The sequence below is a fragment of the Chlamydotis macqueenii genome, chromosome 3 (genome assembly GCF_036417535.1).
Source record: "Chlamydotis macqueenii isolate bChlMac1 chromosome 3, bChlMac1.mat, whole genome shotgun sequence".
Lineage (NCBI taxonomy): Eukaryota > Metazoa > Chordata > Aves > Otidiformes > Otididae > Chlamydotis > Chlamydotis macqueenii.
The window spans coordinates 103,768,412-103,788,647 of record NC_141558.1 but is presented as its reverse complement, the minus strand read 5'-3'; the positions used below and the strand labels follow the sequence as shown (position 1 = coordinate 103,788,647).

At 39.0% G+C, this 20,236-nt stretch overlaps 1 protein-coding gene across 1 annotated transcript in view; it reads right to left on the bottom strand.

Annotated features, from left to right (window-relative positions):
• Positions 1 to 20,236, bottom strand: part of PRKN (parkin RBR E3 ubiquitin protein ligase) — a 766,947-nt gene that overhangs the window by 108,490 nt on the left and 638,221 nt on the right. Inside the window, exons 8-9 of the mRNA XM_086743743.1 lie at positions 18,123 to 18,184; positions 5,417 to 5,566 (exon numbers count right to left, since the gene is read on the bottom strand). Coding sequence (XP_086599869.1) covers positions 5,417 to 5,566; positions 18,123 to 18,184 — 212 coding nt within the window. The remainder of the gene's footprint in view (positions 1 to 5,416; positions 5,567 to 18,122; positions 18,185 to 20,236) is intronic.

Here is a 20,236-nt window from a genome sequence, read left to right as displayed (position 1 = left end):
AAGACAATTATTAATTCTACAAATATGCTGCAATTGCTTTTGACATGTGCTTCCTTAGCTATCAAAGAAGAATACAAGAAGAAATCAATGGGAAAAAATTGCTAGGAAGAGTGAAATAGCCTCAGGGATTTTCTTCTATGTAATACAATGGCCTAGGAATTCTATTATAAGGAAGACATGGTATTTATATCTACTGATATTTCAGGGACCTCTTGCAGTCTGCAGCCTTAAAATTTCACCTGTCCTAGAAGGGAACACATCTTTTGTGAAATCTTTATGTTCTTCGATGGCACTATGCTCACACAACAGTAAATATGGTCTCAAAGAGGTGAAATAACACTAAATTTTATGCACCCTTTGCAAGGCTACAAAACTTCCTTTATCATTGCACATTTAATACAATAAGGTTGAGTACTCATTTGTGGACTGGAGTTTTCACATTGGAGGATCTGAATGAAGGGCTAGAAAAACATCAATTATGACAGGTTGCTCCTAAGACCATTTAAATTGTCACCCAGACCTTAGGATAGTTTAGAGTGGTCTGAGGATCTCCATGAATCTGGCTATAGCTTCAAGAGTCAAGTCTCCTAGCAAGAGATTATCAAACAGAGGATCTCTGGATATACATCCTTCTTCTTCCTCATATAGACTATGCTAGGAAGCAGTAAACCCAAGGGGAAAGGACTGACAGAGGCTCTGTCTCCAGTATCCCTGATCTCCCATCTCACCCTATTTCAAGGGATAGGTCCACAGATACTTTGTGCTGCCCAGTGTTTATGTCATTGTGAAGCAAGGGCTGGGATGTAATCACACATTAGTCAGTTATCATCCCACTGAAAGATATCGACAGTGGATGTTTTACAAGACAGATGAGCTGTACGTGTAGAAACCAAAGCATACTTTTAAATAAACAAGCAGTGCAGTCCCTTTCAAAGCACCATTCTACTCTGCCTTTAACTTTTGTTCAATATGTAGGAAATAATATGTTAGTATAATATAAAAGAAGACAAAAATGCTTTATTTATAAAGCTTTTGTATGCCACGATTACCACAGCTTTTCCTGTACCCAGGCCAGCTGGTACAATATGTACTGTCTTCTATGTTTTGTTGGTGTTTTCTTGTATTAAATATGTCAAAATTTTATGTCTGAGTAATAAAAGTTAGCAACATAGTTCTGATGCATAGTAATGAAGGTAGAACAACAGTGTATAATGGTAATATCTTGGTAAATCAATTAATGTTTATAGCTAATGATAAAAACTCTGAAAGAGTAGGCAAGAGTGAGGTCAGTCAGTGGTACCGCAACATGGCTTTGGGTGAAGACTATTCATAATCATTAAAAATACATCTGCAAGCTACTTTTCAAGTCAAAATAAATCTATCTTCTTGTTCTATTTCTTTGCCTGAAAGCCTGAATAGTAGCAATGCCTCATTGCAGAGGGCACATACGGGGATGCTTAAATTTAAACCTGTCTCCTCACCTTTTTGATACAGTTCTGTCTAGATATTTCCCAGGCTGTTTCTGGGCCTCACATGCTGCTGTTTCAAAATTTCCTGAGACAAAGCAAAATCCACCATCTTGAAGTTTCCCAAAGGCTCTTTTAGCAAATTCAGAGCACTCTCTCGGAGACTCACATTTAGCTTTGACACTGATAACAGTGACTTTGCAAAAAGAGATCCTAGTTCCGTATTTCACATACCAGAGAAGGAAACCGAGGAAGGCAAAATGTCTCCATTGTAGCCTGACTCCATTACCTGTTCATTTTTCAATGCTCTTTTCAATTTGGATGGAGTCCCTACATGTTTGGGACTGCCTCACACCATTTTCTCTCTGTGAATAATGCAATATTTATGCAACTTTGTCTTGAAAACCTATCCATTCTCCCTCCCTTGATCCATCTCATCAGTTAATCAAAATCCTCATCTACTTGACAGTTGTTAGATACCCTTATACTGCAATTCAGACATGAACAATCAGGTTTTTTTTTTCTGTGCAGTAGACAATTATTTCTCTGCAAGGGCTTTTGGGTGAATAACAGACCATTAATGTTAGACGTAACTTCTGCTGTTAGCAATACATTATCAACTCTGAACTTTAGCCAAAGGCAGAGGTTCAAATATCCCAAAAGAGACTCTACATATCTAAAGTATAGCTTAAAGGATGACATAGATATTAGTAGAGAATCTCCAGATTAACGTTGCCTTCCTTCTTTCTTTTCTTGCCAGCTTCAACAAGGAATGCATCTCTAACCTAAGCTGTACATTTAAGTATTGCAAGGCATCTTTCGCTACCTTTATTTAGATGGACGAGAGACATTTTTCATCTTGGACCTTTCGTTGAGCTTGCAAATCATTGTGTACACTTGTGAGGGAACCCAGAGGGAACGCACTCTGAAATGGATGTTCCTGGACTCCACAAAGAAGAGTGGATGGCATTCACACTAAAAAGGCCAGGTCTCGTCTGGATAAAACCCCACCATAATTTAACTTTCTGAACAGAAAATACTCAAAATGACTAAAGAAACCAGAGTAGAAATAAATATCTTTCCTAACTGTCTCGGTGTTCTTGCAGGTGAATCCTTACCTTCAGCCAGCTTTCTCACTGGCAGCTGACTTCAGTGCTAGGACCCTCACCACAGGAAAACTTACACAATAAATCTTCCTTGAGGTTACAATTTGTTCAGGGTACAAAGAAAGATTGAAAGACAATGTCTTTTCACCCTGTTCCATTGCAGGTTCTGAGGAAGGGCCTTAATGTTACAAAAATTTAGGTTAGAGACCAGCTTCTCAATTTTTATTTCAGCCTCAGTGAATTGTACCCCTTAATGTTCAAATGACATAATCCAAAAAAAAAAAAAATGAGGTTAAACTCAAGGGTGCAGATCCGGTCACTAGCAAGCAGCAAAGAGTTCATAAAAGGAAACAGAGCAGTTTTTGCTAAACCAGGCAATACATAAATCCTTTATTCTATGTGCACTTTATTTACAGGGCATTTGCTGCTTCAGAATGTGTTGTGGTTTTGTTTAGTGAGGGAGGGCCTAAGGTGGCAGCTTCTGTAGGAAACTGGTAGAAGTCGCTCCCCTTTGTTCAGTGGACTCGGCCGGGCCTAGGGCGGACCCGCTGCTGGCCAAGGCCGAGCCGATTGGTGGCAGAATGTTCCGTGATAACGCCTCTGCAATAACGTATTTAAGAAGGGGAAAACAGAAAAAAAAAAAAAAAAAAAAAAAAGAGACAAGAAGATGTGAAGAAGTGGAGCGGGGCAGAGGTGCAGAGGGGGAGGCGCAGGCCTCATGGGCTTGCAGGCCTCACCCTCTGGCCTCTCGCCAGGCAGCCAACTGGACCTGATTTGGCCCAGCCTGGCTGCAAGAAGTGGAGAGGAAATGAGATGGATGATGTAAAGAGATTCTGAGAGGCGTCTGCCAGCCTGTTGTGAAGAACTTTTCTTGTGAGAGGAACAGCTGCAGACACCAAGGTCAGTGAAGAAGGAGGGGGAGGAGTAATGCGGCTCCTGGCCAAGATTCCCCTGCAGTCTGTGGTGACGACCATGGTGGAGGCAGGTTGTCCCCCTGCAGCCCATGGAGGTCCATGGAGGAGCAGAGATCCACTTGGAGCCCATGAAGGACCCCACACCAGGGGAGGTGGATGCCTGAAGGAGGCTGTGGCCTGTGGGGGGCCCGCTGGGGCAGTCGTTCTGGAGAGACTGCACGCCATGGAAGAGATGACCCACGCCAGAGCAGTTTCACAAAGGACTGTGACCCGTGGGGAGCAGGGGAGGAACATGAGGAGCTCTTTCCCCAACGATGAAGCACCGGCGTGAAACAACGCATGATGAACTGACCGCAACCCCCATTCCCTCTTTCCCCCCGTGCCACTCGGGGTGGAAGGTAGTAGAGATAATGTTAAGCTTGGGAAGAGGGAGGGGTGGAGGGAGGTTCTCTCATTCTCTGTCTCATTCTCCTGCTGTTTTTAGTAATAGTTGAATAGTTTTCCCCAAGTCGCGTCTGTTTTGCCCGTAACGGTAACTTTAAGGATTTTCTCCCTGTCCTTATCTCAAACCTTGAGCCATTTTTCTTATATTATCTCCCCCTATTCTCTTGGAGGGTGGGGGGAGTGAGAGAGAGACTGCGTAGTCTGGTCCTGATCGGGGCTGAACTACGACAGAACGATGATGAATGAAGCTACAAGACAGCTTGATTTTCATGACTTCAAGGCAGAGAGCAGGGTAAAAATTATTTGTGATTTTATCTTTTTTAACCAATCCCTAATAGTCAATCCAGAGGCAATTCTTTTTGTTTACTCAGTCTTGTTTCTTATTACTTTCCCACCTTCTGCTTTATTTTATAGCCCTATGTCTGCTCAGTACGTCTGAGAAGTACCCTGTTTTACATGCACCACTGCATGGACAGATAGGAAGTTGTACCAAGGTCGACAGATGCTAACCTACTCACAGAAGACAAGTTACTGTGACTTCCTAGTTCGGCAAACTATTATTCTTCCATGGTATCTGTTTGGGCAACATCAAAATTGCCATAAAAAGTGCATTTTCCACAAGAAAGACAACAGCAAGAGCAAGATAATATTTTATAAATACAGATATTTTCTCTTCTCTCATAGCCTGCGTGGTATTCAGTAATAATACCAACCACGGAAAGAGTCACTTAGTACAAACATCAGTTAGTCACTCTGACCTAACATTTAATAGGTTCTTTTATATATATATATTTCTTTCTACATATTTCTATTTCCCCCAAAGCTTGATTCTTGTAAGGTATCTGTTTTTATTACTGCCAAAAAATCATTTATCCATATGATCTGACCTCTTAGCAAAAACATTTTCAAGCATCATCTGTTTTTGTTTTCCAGAAATTCACCATGAATCATAGATTCTCCCTGCTTAAAAGCAATTTTTATGAGAAAACAAAAATATTTCTATATTTCTTTTCATCATGTATCTTAAAATGCATAGGCAATGTCACTGCAGTCTCACAGACTGGTCATTCTCTCTCTCCCCTTTTTCTATGACTTACAAAGAAAGTAGGTGTTAATATAATATCTAAAGGTTTGCTCAAGATCCTCTTCCTTTTTGCTGAGTGCTAGGAGAAGAAAGTCAAAGTGCATTTGGATTGTCATTTGCACAGTTCAGTTTCTTACTGTAGCTACTCAGCAACTTCTTAAACCAAATAAAGCAAATAATTCTGGAATGGACACGATGAAGTCATCATTCCTAAGCCATGGTGCTCTATTTAAATTGTATATTGAGATCCAGTATCCCACTCTGGTATGAAGGGCAATTCAGAATCACTGATGGAAAAGAAAAAAAAAAACAAAACAAACCACAAACATTTCCCCCCTTATTCTAACATTGTACAATAGCAATTTTTTCCCACACCGCTGGTAGGAAAATGTATGTTCTTACCCCACAGCCTATTCCGTTGCCTGGTTCACATCGAATTTTCCTCACTCCTGGTTCAGGCAGCAATCCTGCTCCACAGCTGGGAGTTGGACAGAGCACGCCTCCCATCTGCAGCACACATTCCTCGGCCCCATAGCGCTGGTAGCGGTTGTACTACAATACAACGGACTGGTGTTAAACAGCACACACAAAAAAGAAACCCCACCCCAAAACTTTGACCTTGAATCTATCCCACACAATCAAGTCAATCATCCTAATGTCTCACATGCTAAGTCTGGATTATTTGTCAGAAGTCTAAAACTTCACAATGTCTTTAAATGAGGTGTCACTCCGCTCCAGCTCACATCACACGCATCATTTTCGCACTTGCAGCTATCATTTTCACCACCAAAAAACTGTGTGGATTATTAAAATCAAGAAAACAGCAGACTGTTTCTGTAAGTAACCTAAAGATCTCTCATATCGCTATAAAAAATATTGCAAACATCATAAATACAGTCCAACAATAGATACTAATAAATGCTGTATACAGATTGAAAAAAAAAAATCCATTAAGAACTCCAAGGATCTATAGCCAGAAGTACAGTATAATGTTTTAGAGCTAAAGGGTTGTAGAAATTGCCCAGTCAACTTTATTTTCAAAATAAATTTCATGAAATTGACTGGTAAAATAACTCTCTGATATACATTTATTTCAATGTTAGGTGTACAGTTTTTTTTTCCCAGGGTTTCCCAGGAAATCTTAGTTTTTGCAGTTTTCGTCTAGTTCCATACGGATAGTCTAAAAGGCTGTGGAAAAACCTCAGTTTTAATGATGGAGACACTGACACACAGCAATATTAAATAACACGCCCACTATATCCTCACTGCCAAAAACACCCACTCTGAAATGACTAATGCCATTGCAATAACTTTCCCTGGTCTAACTTACCCTGCTTTCAGCCAGAGAGAAGCTGAGCAGTTTACATGCTGTGTACATGTAAATCACGTCCACTCCAGGGTTCTGCGTTGGTGCAGTTCCACGCTACTGGCTATATAACCATTGTAAACCAGCCTTCAGATTTCTCTATAAATCTGCTCTACTGTAGAGAGTGAAATAAATGAAAGCATTTGGTCCTAACAGCCCCAAAGAAAACAGGAAAATCCAAAAGGCCAAAGAGGAAGGGAGTAGTATGAATTTTCTCTGCGAGCGGAATGACTTTGTGGTGTGCTAAAGGAACAAAACAGAGCTTTACGTTACAGCACTCAAAACAGTATTTAGTGCTTCATAAACTTTTACCCCGTAACTGCTCATGAAAATCCTCTTCCCCTTTTTTATGGGATAACAAACAAAAATTCTTTCTCCAATCCACAGCTCTCTCCAAAGAAATCCCACAAGGAAAACTGAAGCATTAGGACCAAAACCTTACACACAAAGAAGAGGTTTAACCTACAAAGACAGGGGCTCCGCTACATATTTTCTGGGTACATTTAGGAAGATTCTTCTGCAAATGTTAGAATCATAGAATCATAGAATGGTTAGGGTCGGAAGGGACCTTCAAAGGTCATCTAGTCCAAACCCACTGCAAGAAGCAGGGACATCCCCAACTAGATCAGGTTGCTCAGAGCCTCATCCAGCCTGGCCTTGAACATTTCCAGAGATGGGGCATCCACCACCTCTCTGGGCAACCTGTGCCAGTGTTCTACAATCCTCAGTCTAAAAAATTTTTTCCTAGTATCTAACCCGAATCTACCTCTCTCCATTTAAAAACCATTACCCCTTGTCCTGTCACAACAGGCCCTGCTGAACAGCCTCTCCCCATCTTTCTTGTAGGCCCCCTTGAGGTACTGGAAGACCACTATCAGGTCTCCCTGGAGCCTCCTCTAGGCTGAACAGCTCCAACTCTCTCAGCCTGTCCTCATAGGAGAGGTGCTCCAGCCCTCTGATCATCTTCGTGGCCCTCCTCTGGACCCTCTCCAACGGGTCCATGTCCTTCTTATGTTGGGGGCTCCAGAACTGGACACAGTACTCCAGGTGGGGTCTCACCAGGGCAGAGTAGAGGGGGAGAATCACCTCCCTTGACCTGCTGGCCACGCTCCTCTTGATGCAGCCCAGGATGTGGTTGGCCTTCTGGGCTGCAAGGGCGCATTGATGGCTCATACTGAGCTTCTCATCCACCATCATTAACATGCCTTAACATGTCTTGTTACACTGGGTTTTTAAAAATAGTATGTGACTTCTGAAAACACTATAATAGACATATAGTTTTGCACCATAGGAAAAAAAAAACAAACTGAAAGTATCCACTTTTGTAAATTAAAAAAAAAAAAACCCAAACAAACATCCTCTCAAAAAAAAAAAAAAAGCAAGATCTAAAAGTAGAGGAAGCCTTCAAAATATCACTCAGGGTATGAACAACAGTCAGAAATCCTGAATTAAGCATCTTGTATCTGGAAAAAAATCAGTATTTGGACAAACATACAAGACATGTCTGCAAAGTCTCCTTGAATGCAGAGGTCAACAAGTCAACTGGTGTTTTTCTGTGTTATTATTATGCTTGAACCTAGAGTAATGGCATAAATATTTAATACTGGACTCTATCAATTTTTGACAAAGTTTGTGATCCTTGCACTAAATACATGCCAAGAGCTCCGAGTGTTCTGCTGGCCTTAAACAGAAATATGCATAACCACAGCTGCAAAACTCCTCTGCTGGCCTAATTTTCCTTCAGGTCAGAGACTGGACCTGAAGGTGAGGACAGTGCCTCTTTTAGCCCGTTCAGATGGAAAATTGTGCTGTGGGATTGTTCGCGGCTCCTTATTACAGAGGCAAACACCAGTGACACTGTAGCTGAGATTCTGTCAGCGTTTCCATTATAAATTATCAGCTGAAAAAAAGGATATGCTTTCCAGTCATTAACTTAACCTAAAATGGCATGGAGAGATTCCTCTCATCTCCTCTTTTTTTTTTTTTTTTTTTTTTTGATAGACAAAAAAGGAAGATAGGTAAGATGGGAATCAATCTGTCTTGTTAGAGAAAGTTACAGAAAGGAAACGCCCAGTCTACCTACTGGCAAGGTGGACAAAGTCATTGTATTCTGTCCAACAAATTTGACGTTTTCTACTGGTACAGCACAGAACTCAAGCCAAATCAGTATGGCACTGGCATCAGTGATTTTCACACTATAAAAGCCAAAAAAATTGATCAATTTGAAGTCAGGAAAGATCCTACTAAATGCATTTGCACATCTTGACATCTAGTTACCAGCCTGTTTTCTACCTTCAAAGTCCAGATACATTTCTAAGATGTCATTTTTCCAATTTATTTTTCCTTGTGCCTGTACTCTAGCTCTCTTAAAACCCAGCAAACAACATGTAGCAGCAGAATGTATACACGTGTGCTGCCGTAACTCAGTTCCTACATAACGTAGGCAGATTTATATTCTTTATTCAGTAGCCTGAAACAAAATGACTTACTTTACATTAAGGGTGCATTTATAAAAGGCTTCTAAAGGACCAAAACACTTGTTCATGAATTATTAATTAACTATTTGCATATAGTGACAGATTATATGTATTAGAGGCATTTTCTCCCATATACCACAGCCATACATATCACACAGGACGGATGCAATCAGCATGCTTAAAGCAAGTCAATTTTCAAAAGCCTTTAAATGTTTTTGGAGCTCCTGATGTATTTTTGGTCACATGTCTGGATGAGATAGTGATGATGCCTATAGTTACACTGGTTGCTTAGACTCCTTTTGTAATTACAGGAGAGACAGGATGCAATTCATCCTTTTTCTTTTATATTTGTACATCAACATGAGAAGAACTGAGCCCTGGAGTGACCCATTCTATAACAATAAAGACAGATTAGACAATTTGCTACATATTGACAGGTGAAATTAGGTGACTCCCACAATAGCTGCTTCAGTTCCAATAATTCTGATCCTAAGTCACCTGGCCTAAACTATTTTTGAAACCAAGGTATAGGTACCACCTCACACAATTTTACCTCTTCAAAAAATAAACATTTAACCTAATCGAGTCATACAGGCTCCAAATATACTGAATGAGAAGAAACAAGATCCCAAAAAGGGAATTTATCCTGACTTACATGTGATGTCTAAGATAGGTAGGATGAATCACCCTGTGAAGTGTTATGGTTGAAGCTGAGAAAACTAACTTAGGCTAGATATCTAACACATAAAGAGCTGTCATTAAAAGACGAATCTAACTCCTCTGTACATTCAGAATATTTCACAATATCTATTACACAATGATTATCAACGTGACTCCTATTTAGAGATGTACTACTCATCATGTGTAAAATGGTTCTGCGTGCTACAAGGAGGAAAAATGTTTCCAATTACTTTTTGGAAAAACCTCTTACAAAGCTTAACACATGGGGAACTTGACTGAACTGGCATTCATGGCACCTGATTTCAATTCCTGGCAGCAGCGCAGCCTTCCTGCGGTTTTCACGTAAGTCACTTAATCTATGCTTCTCATCAGTTCCCCGTTTGTAAAGAGGGAGAATGATACTTGCTGATTTCACTGTAGTGTTAAGAGGCAAAAATCTATTAATAGTCATGAGGACATCAAATACTATGGTAATGAGTGGCATAAAATTACACAGAAATCACCAGCCGTCTACTGCTGCTAGAAAGCAGCTTTTGAGCAAAGCATGTCAGGCATTTATATGCTACTGTAATAAGGTCCTTAGAATTACAGGTAGGTAAGTAGTTGCTGGATTCACCATAGAACCATGTATTTCAATGCATATTTGGAAAAAAAAAAAAAAGACTTAAAAAAATATTATTTACTCCAAATCACTAGTGCTAAAACAGCTAAAGGTATATGAACAAAGTAGAAGCAAAACATTCTGATTTTTTTTTCCCTCTGAAAACTGCACCCTGTTGTGAACTTTCCCCTCAGCTTGTGAATTGTCCCAGTCAACCTAAATCTATACTTTTCATGGAACAAAATTTTGAGTGGAAAAAAATTCCCAGCTCTACTTATGGTATTTCAACCATATCATGAAGTTCTTTTGTGCAATCTGCTTGCAAAGACTTGTCAAGGCCTTTAGAAATGATTTTTATAAATTATTCTAATTTATAGTATGACATAGACACAGAGGCTGGATAATTTTAACCATTCATTCCCTGCTCTCCTCTTTCCGGATTGGGATGCTTTTCCCAGTCTTAGAATGTTTTTCAACCAGTGGAAATTCAATCATTTGATGTTGTAAATCAAGGGCAATATAAATAAAATCATTGGAGTGGCGCAGTAATAAAACAGGTTTAACTATGGATTGCAGTCTTCAGTTACAGTGAGATTCAGATACTAAGACAAAACTGAAACACACCTGGATGCACAGAACTCTTGCAAAATACACTTTGTGAATAAATGATTCCTTGCTATGTTATTTAATTTGCAAGTTATGCTTTAATATCACAGAATCATTGAATGGTTTGGGTTGGAAGGGATCTTAAAAGACGATCTATTCCAACCCCCCCTGCCACAGCGCATATGCCTTGTGCTATTTTAATTTTGCTTTTATACTTTGGGCACAGTTTTCTTTATTTTCCTTTTTTTTCCTTCACAACTAAAAGCATCTGCTCAGTAGTAGCCTCACAGGGAACTTTGGACAAAAGTTTAACAGTGGATGTAAAGCCAAAATTTCTAATCTTTGAAAAGTAATTCAATTACTTGATTCTCTTAACTGCATGTAACAGTCTCAGAGGAAAGAAAATCTACTTTCTGGAGTCAGATTGTTTTTACTGCTCCTATAAATCAAATAACCATCTGTGTGTTTCAAAATTAGATTGTGGAGGCTATTAGTACATAATGTAGACTAAGCACTTTATTTATATGTATTATACACATACAAAACCTTCACAAATTAGTTTTCTAATGTAATTAGGCAACTTGAAATACAAACTCCTTAGTACTCATTGGACTAGTAAAAATACTTACAAAAATGTAATCTAAAATATATATTGAAAAGAGATGGACTGACATGGCTCTCCTTGGAGCATCACTACATTGTTTTTCCTGAGTTACTGGACTCCTCTGCTGACTTTTCTCCCCTCACAAGTACTCTGTCTTTTCTCTCTCCTCATTTTTTATTTCAGCTGTTGAACCAAAAATAAATTACTTCTACTTGTCTAGTGCACAGATAAGTTAAAAAAGGCGTAAGAAGGTAGAGATGCTTGCTCTGCCTATGACAAGAACTCAAAGAGAATAAAGTTTTGATAATCCAGGAGAGACAAAGCTGAGGAACTCCCATGGATTCCAACTACCTCTCTGAAGGCAGAGAAGAAGGTAGTTAGGAGACATTCAAAGCAGATATAGCATAGGAAGAAGAGAGGCACAGCACTGGTCACATGAAATTGCGAGACTGTAAACTTAATTGAGTGGTGGGATGGTGATGACAAATCCAAAAGTTAAGACAAATGAGATGGACAGAAATCAGATATTAGACAGAAACGTGGAAGAAACAGAGATGCATGTAGGTATCACCCACGTTGAGCAGTAGCTGAAGCCAGGGGCCTGGGTGGGAAAGCACAGAGCCGTAAGGAAGAATACTCGTAAAGATCCATATCTGAGAACAGTAATAAAATAGCTTAGGTTTAGTAATTATGAACTGGAGAAATTATTCAGTGAAAATGTTTTTTTTTTAACTGCATGTGAATTATCAAGAGGTAACTTACATTTATTCCAAGTGTAGTTATCAAAAAAATCTTGAACCACAAATACTTCAGAAACATTTTGTTGATCATATTTGACAGTTTCCTGCACTAAACTCAGCTGATTAATTAGAATTGTCAGCTGACATTACTTTTGCCTGAATGGGTAAATATATATCAATTAGCTTAAGACTGACTTTACATTAATATTCTGCAGCATATACTTCAAAAAAATTCCTCTAGCAAGTGTTGCAAGCAAAAAAAAAAAAAATCAAAAGGACTTTCCCCTTGCCACACACACACATTATATACAAATTCCTTTCCCCTTGCCACACACAAGCATTATATACAAATTCCTTTAAAACCTCATTCTGTCCACACTGTGTTCTTTTAATACTAGAATTCCACATCTCCTAAACCTATAGCTCAAAGCAAAACCTAGTGCAAGCCCACACTGTCTCCGAACAGCACAGGGACGTGTGAAGGGAAGAGTGCCCCTACTCAGACTTGTTCAGATTCCAGGGATAAACACACCCACAACATTTCTAAAGAAAAAGTGAGCAGTGGTATGAGTTTCAGTAGCAGCTGATAGGGGAGATATGTTAAAGTTGACCATTCTCCTGTCAAAATATCAAGAAACTGGCCAATACATTCTGCAAAGTTGTCAGAGCAGATGATATAGCAGAGAAGCACAGCCATACGTTACTTAGCAGCTTCTCCTCCTGTTGTCATCTGCTTCATCTGTGCTGTGACCTGCTGGGGGCACTCAGGTATAGCAGCAGATTGCTTGCTCTTGTGATATTTGTTTTCCCTTCTAGCCTTCAGATGTAGCTGCTATTTTATTCATGAATCACAATATTCTATTTAAACAATTAAACTTTTTTTTTTTTTTACCACTCTGGGGGGAAGAGGGAAGTTTCTCAGAGAGTCTTTAGGGAGACTCCATAACAGTTCACTCCAAGTCATCTTGCTATGTTGGTATATCGTAGTACTTAGGTCTGAAATAAAGCAATTTCTCTCTACTGTCTCTGGCACTGGCTTGTTGAACTACCTGCCTTCCGCTGTATTTGGACAGAGCCCATATTTAGTACTGTCACCACTTGTAGAACCATTTGCATTTATTTGCAGAGATAGCCAGCCTGACAGGGCAAATGGGTCCTGCAGCAGACTTCCTCATATTGTGCTGTTTTTCAATAGCTTCTCAGTTAATAAATCTTTCATCCCAATCTTGAGTGTATCTTGGGTACCTATGAAGTGAATTAGTTAGGCAGCAGGTGGGACTGCATCCATTATGCTAGGGATTATGAACAGTGAGATCAAAGTGCACGAAGCAGCTCAATAGAGCTAAGGACAGTTAGAAAGCTTCAGGTTTTACCCTTCCTTGGGCTGCATGTCCCAGAGACTCTTTGCCTTGTACAGAGCTTTGTGCACCGGGAGAGTCTGTGAAAAGCAAGTCCAAAACAAAGCAGTGAAAGCTGCTTTTGGAGACTTTCCTAGGTCAGCCTCTCTGGCACCTTCCGAAAGGGTCAAGTATCAAGTAAGGTAGCAATCTGTTGATAAATGGATGTGTGTTGCATATTAAGCTAATTACTCTGGAAGTTTTATGTGGTAAGTTCGGTATCCACAGTACATATCACGTACCAAGGAAGCTTGTATTCTTCTATTTCACCACACAAACTATTATCATCTTGTTCCATAAAGCCTAAAAACAATTCCCTCTTTAAAAACTATCTTGTTGCCACCAACTAAACCTTAAAAGACAGACTTTCGAGCTCGAATGAATTTCCCATAATGTACATTACTAACAGAACAGAAGACATGGGAGTTTTACATGTCCCAGAGACTACTGAGAAGTTTGACTATTTGGACAACTGTTTTATTATTATAGAACACCTTTTAGGAAATATTAGATCAATCAGAAAACCTTCATACCTCAAGTTGAACACAAAGCCTTTTTTTCTCAGCATTAGTTTTCCTTCAATGCTTACATTTAAATAAAGAAACATTTTATTTGGATTGACAGATAGACACATGTTTTCAAGTGGTTTGACTCTGCAAGCTGCTCAAAACCTCTCTTTTAATGACATCAACAAAAATTATATATAGTCATATTTACAGGAAACAAAACATCAATAAACAAAAGGTAGAGACCAGGGTTTTGTTAGGAACAGTTGCTTGATTTTAATTTAACTGAAATTTGATTGATAAAGGGAAAAGAGTTGATGAAGTAGACTTCTCTAAGGCATTTGTCTTGCTGCCATCTGGCATTTTGATTAAGTATCTAGAGTGATACAAAATTAACATGTCATATATTAGGAGGATGAAAACTTAGCTATCTGGCATGTCTAAAATATAATTGTAAATGGGCAATCATTATTAAGCAGGTGTGTTCCCAAAAAGGTCCTGAAGGTATTGATTCTTGGCCTTATGCCACCTAAAATTTTTATCAATGACTTGGAAGAAAAGCAAGTCACTGATAAAGCTTGTAACAATTTGAGAACAGGAAGTAATGAAGATGTAATATGGATGGTTAAGTTCATGCTGCAGGGGTATCTGAACTGTTGGTAAACTGAGTTTAAAAAAACAACTTACTTTCCAGCACAGGCACATGTAAAGTTATTTTTCTAGGAACAAATGACTACCCACAATTGCAGAACAGGATTTCTGTCCGGGAAGCTGAATCTGAGCTGTGTTCATCCATGTCCAAAAGCACTAAGGCATCTCTTGGATTAATAAAGAGAAATCTCTAGAAGGGAAATTGTATTCCTTATTGGGCAGCACCTGGTTTAACTGGAACTCATAAGCTCCAGTGGGAATGTTCACTTCAAACTGAAAGATTCCTTTATTCTGTCTGAAACATGTTTATCTGACAGTCTGACTGGCAAACAGACTCCCTTTTGCTATATAAGCTATTTTTTTCAGTCCTGTTTCAGGGGTATGCTGGCTTTTTTTGAGTTGCATTCATAGGTTGAAGTCATTTTGTATTATTATGATCACCTATTGCCTTGTGACAGGACAAAGGGAACTGGAAATGTAAAGGATCTGGACAGTGGGGAATGGCAGATATGCAATGTATATGGGAGATATGCAATACTGGTGCTGGTAAAGTGGTGGAAAGAAAAGAGGCTGGGAATTCTGTGTCTTTCACTACTGAGAGGTATAATAGGATTATTATAGGTACAAAGTGATTTGTAAACAAAGAATTAATGTTTTTCTAGGCAATATACTCCGGTTTAAACAAGAATTAATCCAAGAAAGTAATGTAATGTAGAATCTAAAGGAGATCAAAATAGATTATCACAATAGTCCATTCTGCTTTTACAAAACTGGCCTTAAATACATAAGCATTTAAAAAATAAATCCAGATTGGACATGAGCAGTAACATGCCCCTATTATTCTTTGACTGTTGCTTGGAGTGGAAGAAAATGTATGTTCATTGATGATACTGAAATTGTAAGCAGTCTGAATTTAAAAAAAAGTGTTAGAATTAATTATGATTTTTTTCTATCTAGTATACATCATAACATAAAATACACTTTAGATCTTTTAAAAAAGCAAATATTTAACTAAATAAATATCAGAAATAATTAGAGAGCCATGTGAATAAGGACCTGAAATTCCTTTCTTTCTTCATTTAGATATATTTTAGGTTTTTTTTACCTTGGTTTTGCACCAAAATGTGAAAGTGTGTGCTAACTTCAAGCAAGAGCTCCTGCGGTCATCAGTAGACTCATGATAACAATGCTTTTGTAGGGGCAGAATATGACTGCATATTCTTTATAATGGTACGGGCTTATGGAATAATTCAAGCCCGATGGCAATGTTCTCTACTTGCAAAGACATTGGTTAAGACTGTAATGGTAACCACTGTATCCAAACAACCTGTTAGTGGAGCCAGTTTCAGAGAAAGGCAAATGTTTATATGTCAGACCCATTCCGCAAAACAACTTTACAACTGCATAGTTTCACCCTCCTAATGCATGATGACAAAAATTTCTCATCTATCTAGGTGTATCCAATACAAAGAGGAGTAATTTCATTACGGAAGTCCAAAAGAATATAAAAAGTATTCTCTGTGGCAAAAATACAGTATTTATTTGATTAGTGAGGCCTTCCTTATCAAAATCCTCTATTCTTTTACAGACTTCTTTTATTATTGGATAGAATTTAAATATCTTTTCTTTTGTGGTTCCTCATTGTTTACATCATCCCACTTCTGAAGTGGGATCATATAATTTAATACTCTCTTTGTGCAAAGGTGTAAGGGCAGGTGAGTGGAATAAAGTATTAAGATTACATAAACAATCTTAAATCTGACATTTCCTAATGTCTGAATTCTTTGTTTGCAATCTTAACTCTTTTAGCCTTCATTTTTATGTCTACCACTTCCTTTTCTAAGAAGCAAACAGGAAAAAAAAAGAAGTCCATCAATTAAATTTTATTCCTTTGTCAGTGGTCATTAACAAGGCTAATAAGCTGGTCTACAACTCCATCCCCAGAACTCTGCCAGTGGAGCTATAAAAGTCTGTTTGGTTCAGCCCTCTCCCTCATACTCGCAGTCTCTTGGTTTAGCTGTTCCCTGCTTTTCCTTCAGATCTCTCCTTTTGTCCCCCTCCTCCTACTCTGCTTAGCTTCACATCCTTGTGCAGCTCATTAAGCACAGATCTTTCTTTATTTACCAGTCTCTAACAAGTATCCGCATTTAGTCATTCCCTTCCAGTCCTTGGTCCCAGCTCCTTGTCAGAGCCTTATCTCTACCATTCTGGTTTCTACTCCTATGCTCTTTCACCAGCCAGTCCCATCTCTCTGGTGTCCTGAAGCTTCGCCTCACTCTGCCCTCCATTTGTCAGCTGGTTCTAACCAGTCTCTTGGTCCCATCAATCTTGGTCATAATTTCTTTTATTTCCTCTTCCTAAGTCCTCAATCTCACCAGATTCCTCCTTCCAGTACTTCCTTTACCCTAGTCTGCTTTCTGTCTTTTTTTCCCCCCACTTCTGTCAGACAAACCCTCCCACACTCCACTTCTTGCTGAGGAAAAGCTGAGTCTCTGAGGAATTTGGCTTTTGACTTTCTATAACAACTGAAGTGGGGGGCTGGTGGATGAAAACTTGGAAGTCTAGAAAATGTACCAGCAGCCCTAACTGTAATTAAAAAAGGGAGAGGGATAGGGAAAGGAGAAGCAACAGGGTGTTTTGATAATAAAATCTGATCTAAAAACTAAGAAGCTAGACTCTGAATTAACATTTCAGGTAGAAGCTCCTGCTTCTACCTCTGTCACAGCCCTTATATGACCTTGTCCAAATCCCTTGGTGCCAGGTTCATGAAAATACACAGATTCTCACTTACAACACACTAATGCTGAGCTTTTAGTCCCTAGTACCTGCAACTCTATGTCAGGCATTTAGCCTTTATAACCAGTATATTAGGAGAGATACTTCAGAGACAAAGACAACTTGAATTTTCAAATGCTCAATGCTTCTGAAATTCAACTCGTCTCTCAAAATTTAAGGCCATTTTCTCAATATGTCTGTACATTAATTTCATTATTGACAAAATAATAACTATGAGCATCTGGTGAGTGTTGTAAAATATACTTTACTTATGCTTTCCTAAGATCCCTCTACAAAAATAGTTTTCCGAGTCCAAAGCACAGCTATAATTATGAATGAGAAACACACTTTTAAAAGAGAAAAAAGGCCAGAAAGAGAGATGGATAGTATAATGAGTAGCTGTAAGTATCAATCCCTTAGTCAGATTGTTTGTCTATCTGGTTTTTAGAGAGCCTGTTTACTGCTGTAGTTGAAAGCTGAAAAGCTGTGGCAGATAACAGATGTACCAATTAATAACCTGTCAAGGCTGCTGGATAAAATGAAAAAAAAAATCTCACATATATCTCCGGTATGTTTTTTTCCCCCACATTTCAGGTCATTGGGGGTCATGAGATACACTCTGCCTCCCTAGAGAGAGACGAAACTATCTCATTAGCGTCTATCTTTCATGACATTAAGACGCTGCCTTTGAGATGCTAACTCACCTGTTCTTCTCCCAGAATCCTGAAGTGATGAAGCTCTTTAATCAAGGAGTCTGGACAGCCAGCTGTTGGAAAGAAACAAAAATAGGCATTTTAGAGCTTCCAGTCAGTGCAGCTTCAGCATAAGATACATAGATGCAGAGAGGATAGAACATACAGATTACCTTAGATAAAGAAGATTAGAAAGATTAGCCATGGTTCTGTGGGCACCAGAATGCTGAAAACCATCTATCAAATAATCCTTCCACATTTCCGAGCATGTTACCAGGAACACTTAGAAAGGTTATATTCCGAATATTTAAGCCCTTTCCCCAAAGGACTACAAACAAAAGCAAGATGAAAAGGGCAGCACTGTCTGCCAGATACTGCCAGCCCCTCAGTGTAAGCCAAAAAGGCTCTTAAAAGAGGATCTCACATCAAAACCTTGGAGCTGCCCAAAGCTAAATTCTGATTCACACACCAGGTTTGAACTCATCTCTAAGCATAATACAGGCTTTTCCTGATTCCCTGAAGGATTTCATAGGCTCTGCAGGCCTCACAGATCACTTTAATTTTGGCTGTCTCAAATATAATCCATTTCACAAATATGTAGTTGTCACCCACATGTGTAATACACAAACCAACAACGCAGGCAGGGGAGTGATTTGCCAGAATTTTGCAATCAGCTTATTGTTCAGTCACTACAGACTTTCACATCTGCACCATCCAGTAAGAAAGAACATGTCTTGCTAGATGCCATGCACTTTACTGACCTGTTCGGACTACGATTACCTCCCTGGTGATGAAATACGAGGCTGCTACTCACTTTTGTACACTACAAAACTCCTTTCTGGCAAAGGATAAAAGTGCAGATTGTGAAAGCAATATAGGCTTTATTCTTCTTACCATAAACTGAAGCATCTGCTCATGAAGAGAGAAAGTTCTTTAAAAGGAATTAAGAGCATAGCTGTCTCCAGAACATGGGAGGAACTATGACTTTCATCAACCTGGTTTTCTGCTGATGTAACAAATAGTTACCTCTCACCCTTAACGACTGCCATAAAAAGGATGCAAATGAATTTGGAGACAGTTGTCAGGAAATCTCCATCAGCACTGTGGCTTCACTCAAAGCCAATGAGGCATGACCCACTCCTACAACTTTTGTTGGCATAGTTGTAGTAGAGATACAAAGGGAAAAGCTTTTATACTTGCAAGAAACATAACTAAAAAAAGACAAAAACCCTACTATAGACACTATTATACTAATACAAGGGAATCGATTTAAATGACATTCAAATCAGCCTCTTGCTGGTAAATGCTTTGTTTCTGTCAGGGGAGGTACAGGTGGAGAATGCACCATCAGCACAACTTCATCAGCAAACCCCTTTTAAGATAGTCAAGGTTAAAGATGGCCAAGGTTTAAACACGTGGAAAAGAATTATCTATTAATAGCTTGTCTCTTACTAAATATTACTGTTTCTTCCTATTTAATAAAACTTATGATATCCTTACAGGCTTCTCACCACCCATCTATTCCATCTCCTCAGACAGAAGGATATTCACATATTTGAATGTGCGAGTTTTAGCTCTGAGTGATTCTTTCTTAATGGGTTATTGTTCTCCTCATCTTCTAGGACCACAACCCCTGTATCACCTTTAATTATTATCTCCTAACTTTCCCCATGCTTAGGCTCTCACTACTTATTTTGTTTCTTGTTCTCAATGGACTTCAAGTCATCCTTACTACTTCAAACACAGAATCATTGCTAAGCAGCATTTTTCTGTCCATTTTCACTGCGATTTACATCTCCCGACTCATCCAAACTGTGACTGTATCAACTGCTCTAAATGTCTCACCAAATTCTTGACCTGAGGCCTTACTTGTAGCCCAGAGCTGATGACTTCTCTGTGTTTCAGATCAGAACTCACTGCCTAAAACACTCTTTCTTACCCTCAAGACCTCATGTAATTATTAATCTTCTTTTCCACATGTAATTTTTCCTGAAAATATCTGTATTGATTGTATACTGCTGTAGGAATTTCTAAATGTAGAGGATAATTATGATTCCATGTAATACTGTATGTTAATCTTTGATAGATGTTAGTTTTGTAGCACCAACTAAACTGCTTTCTGCTTG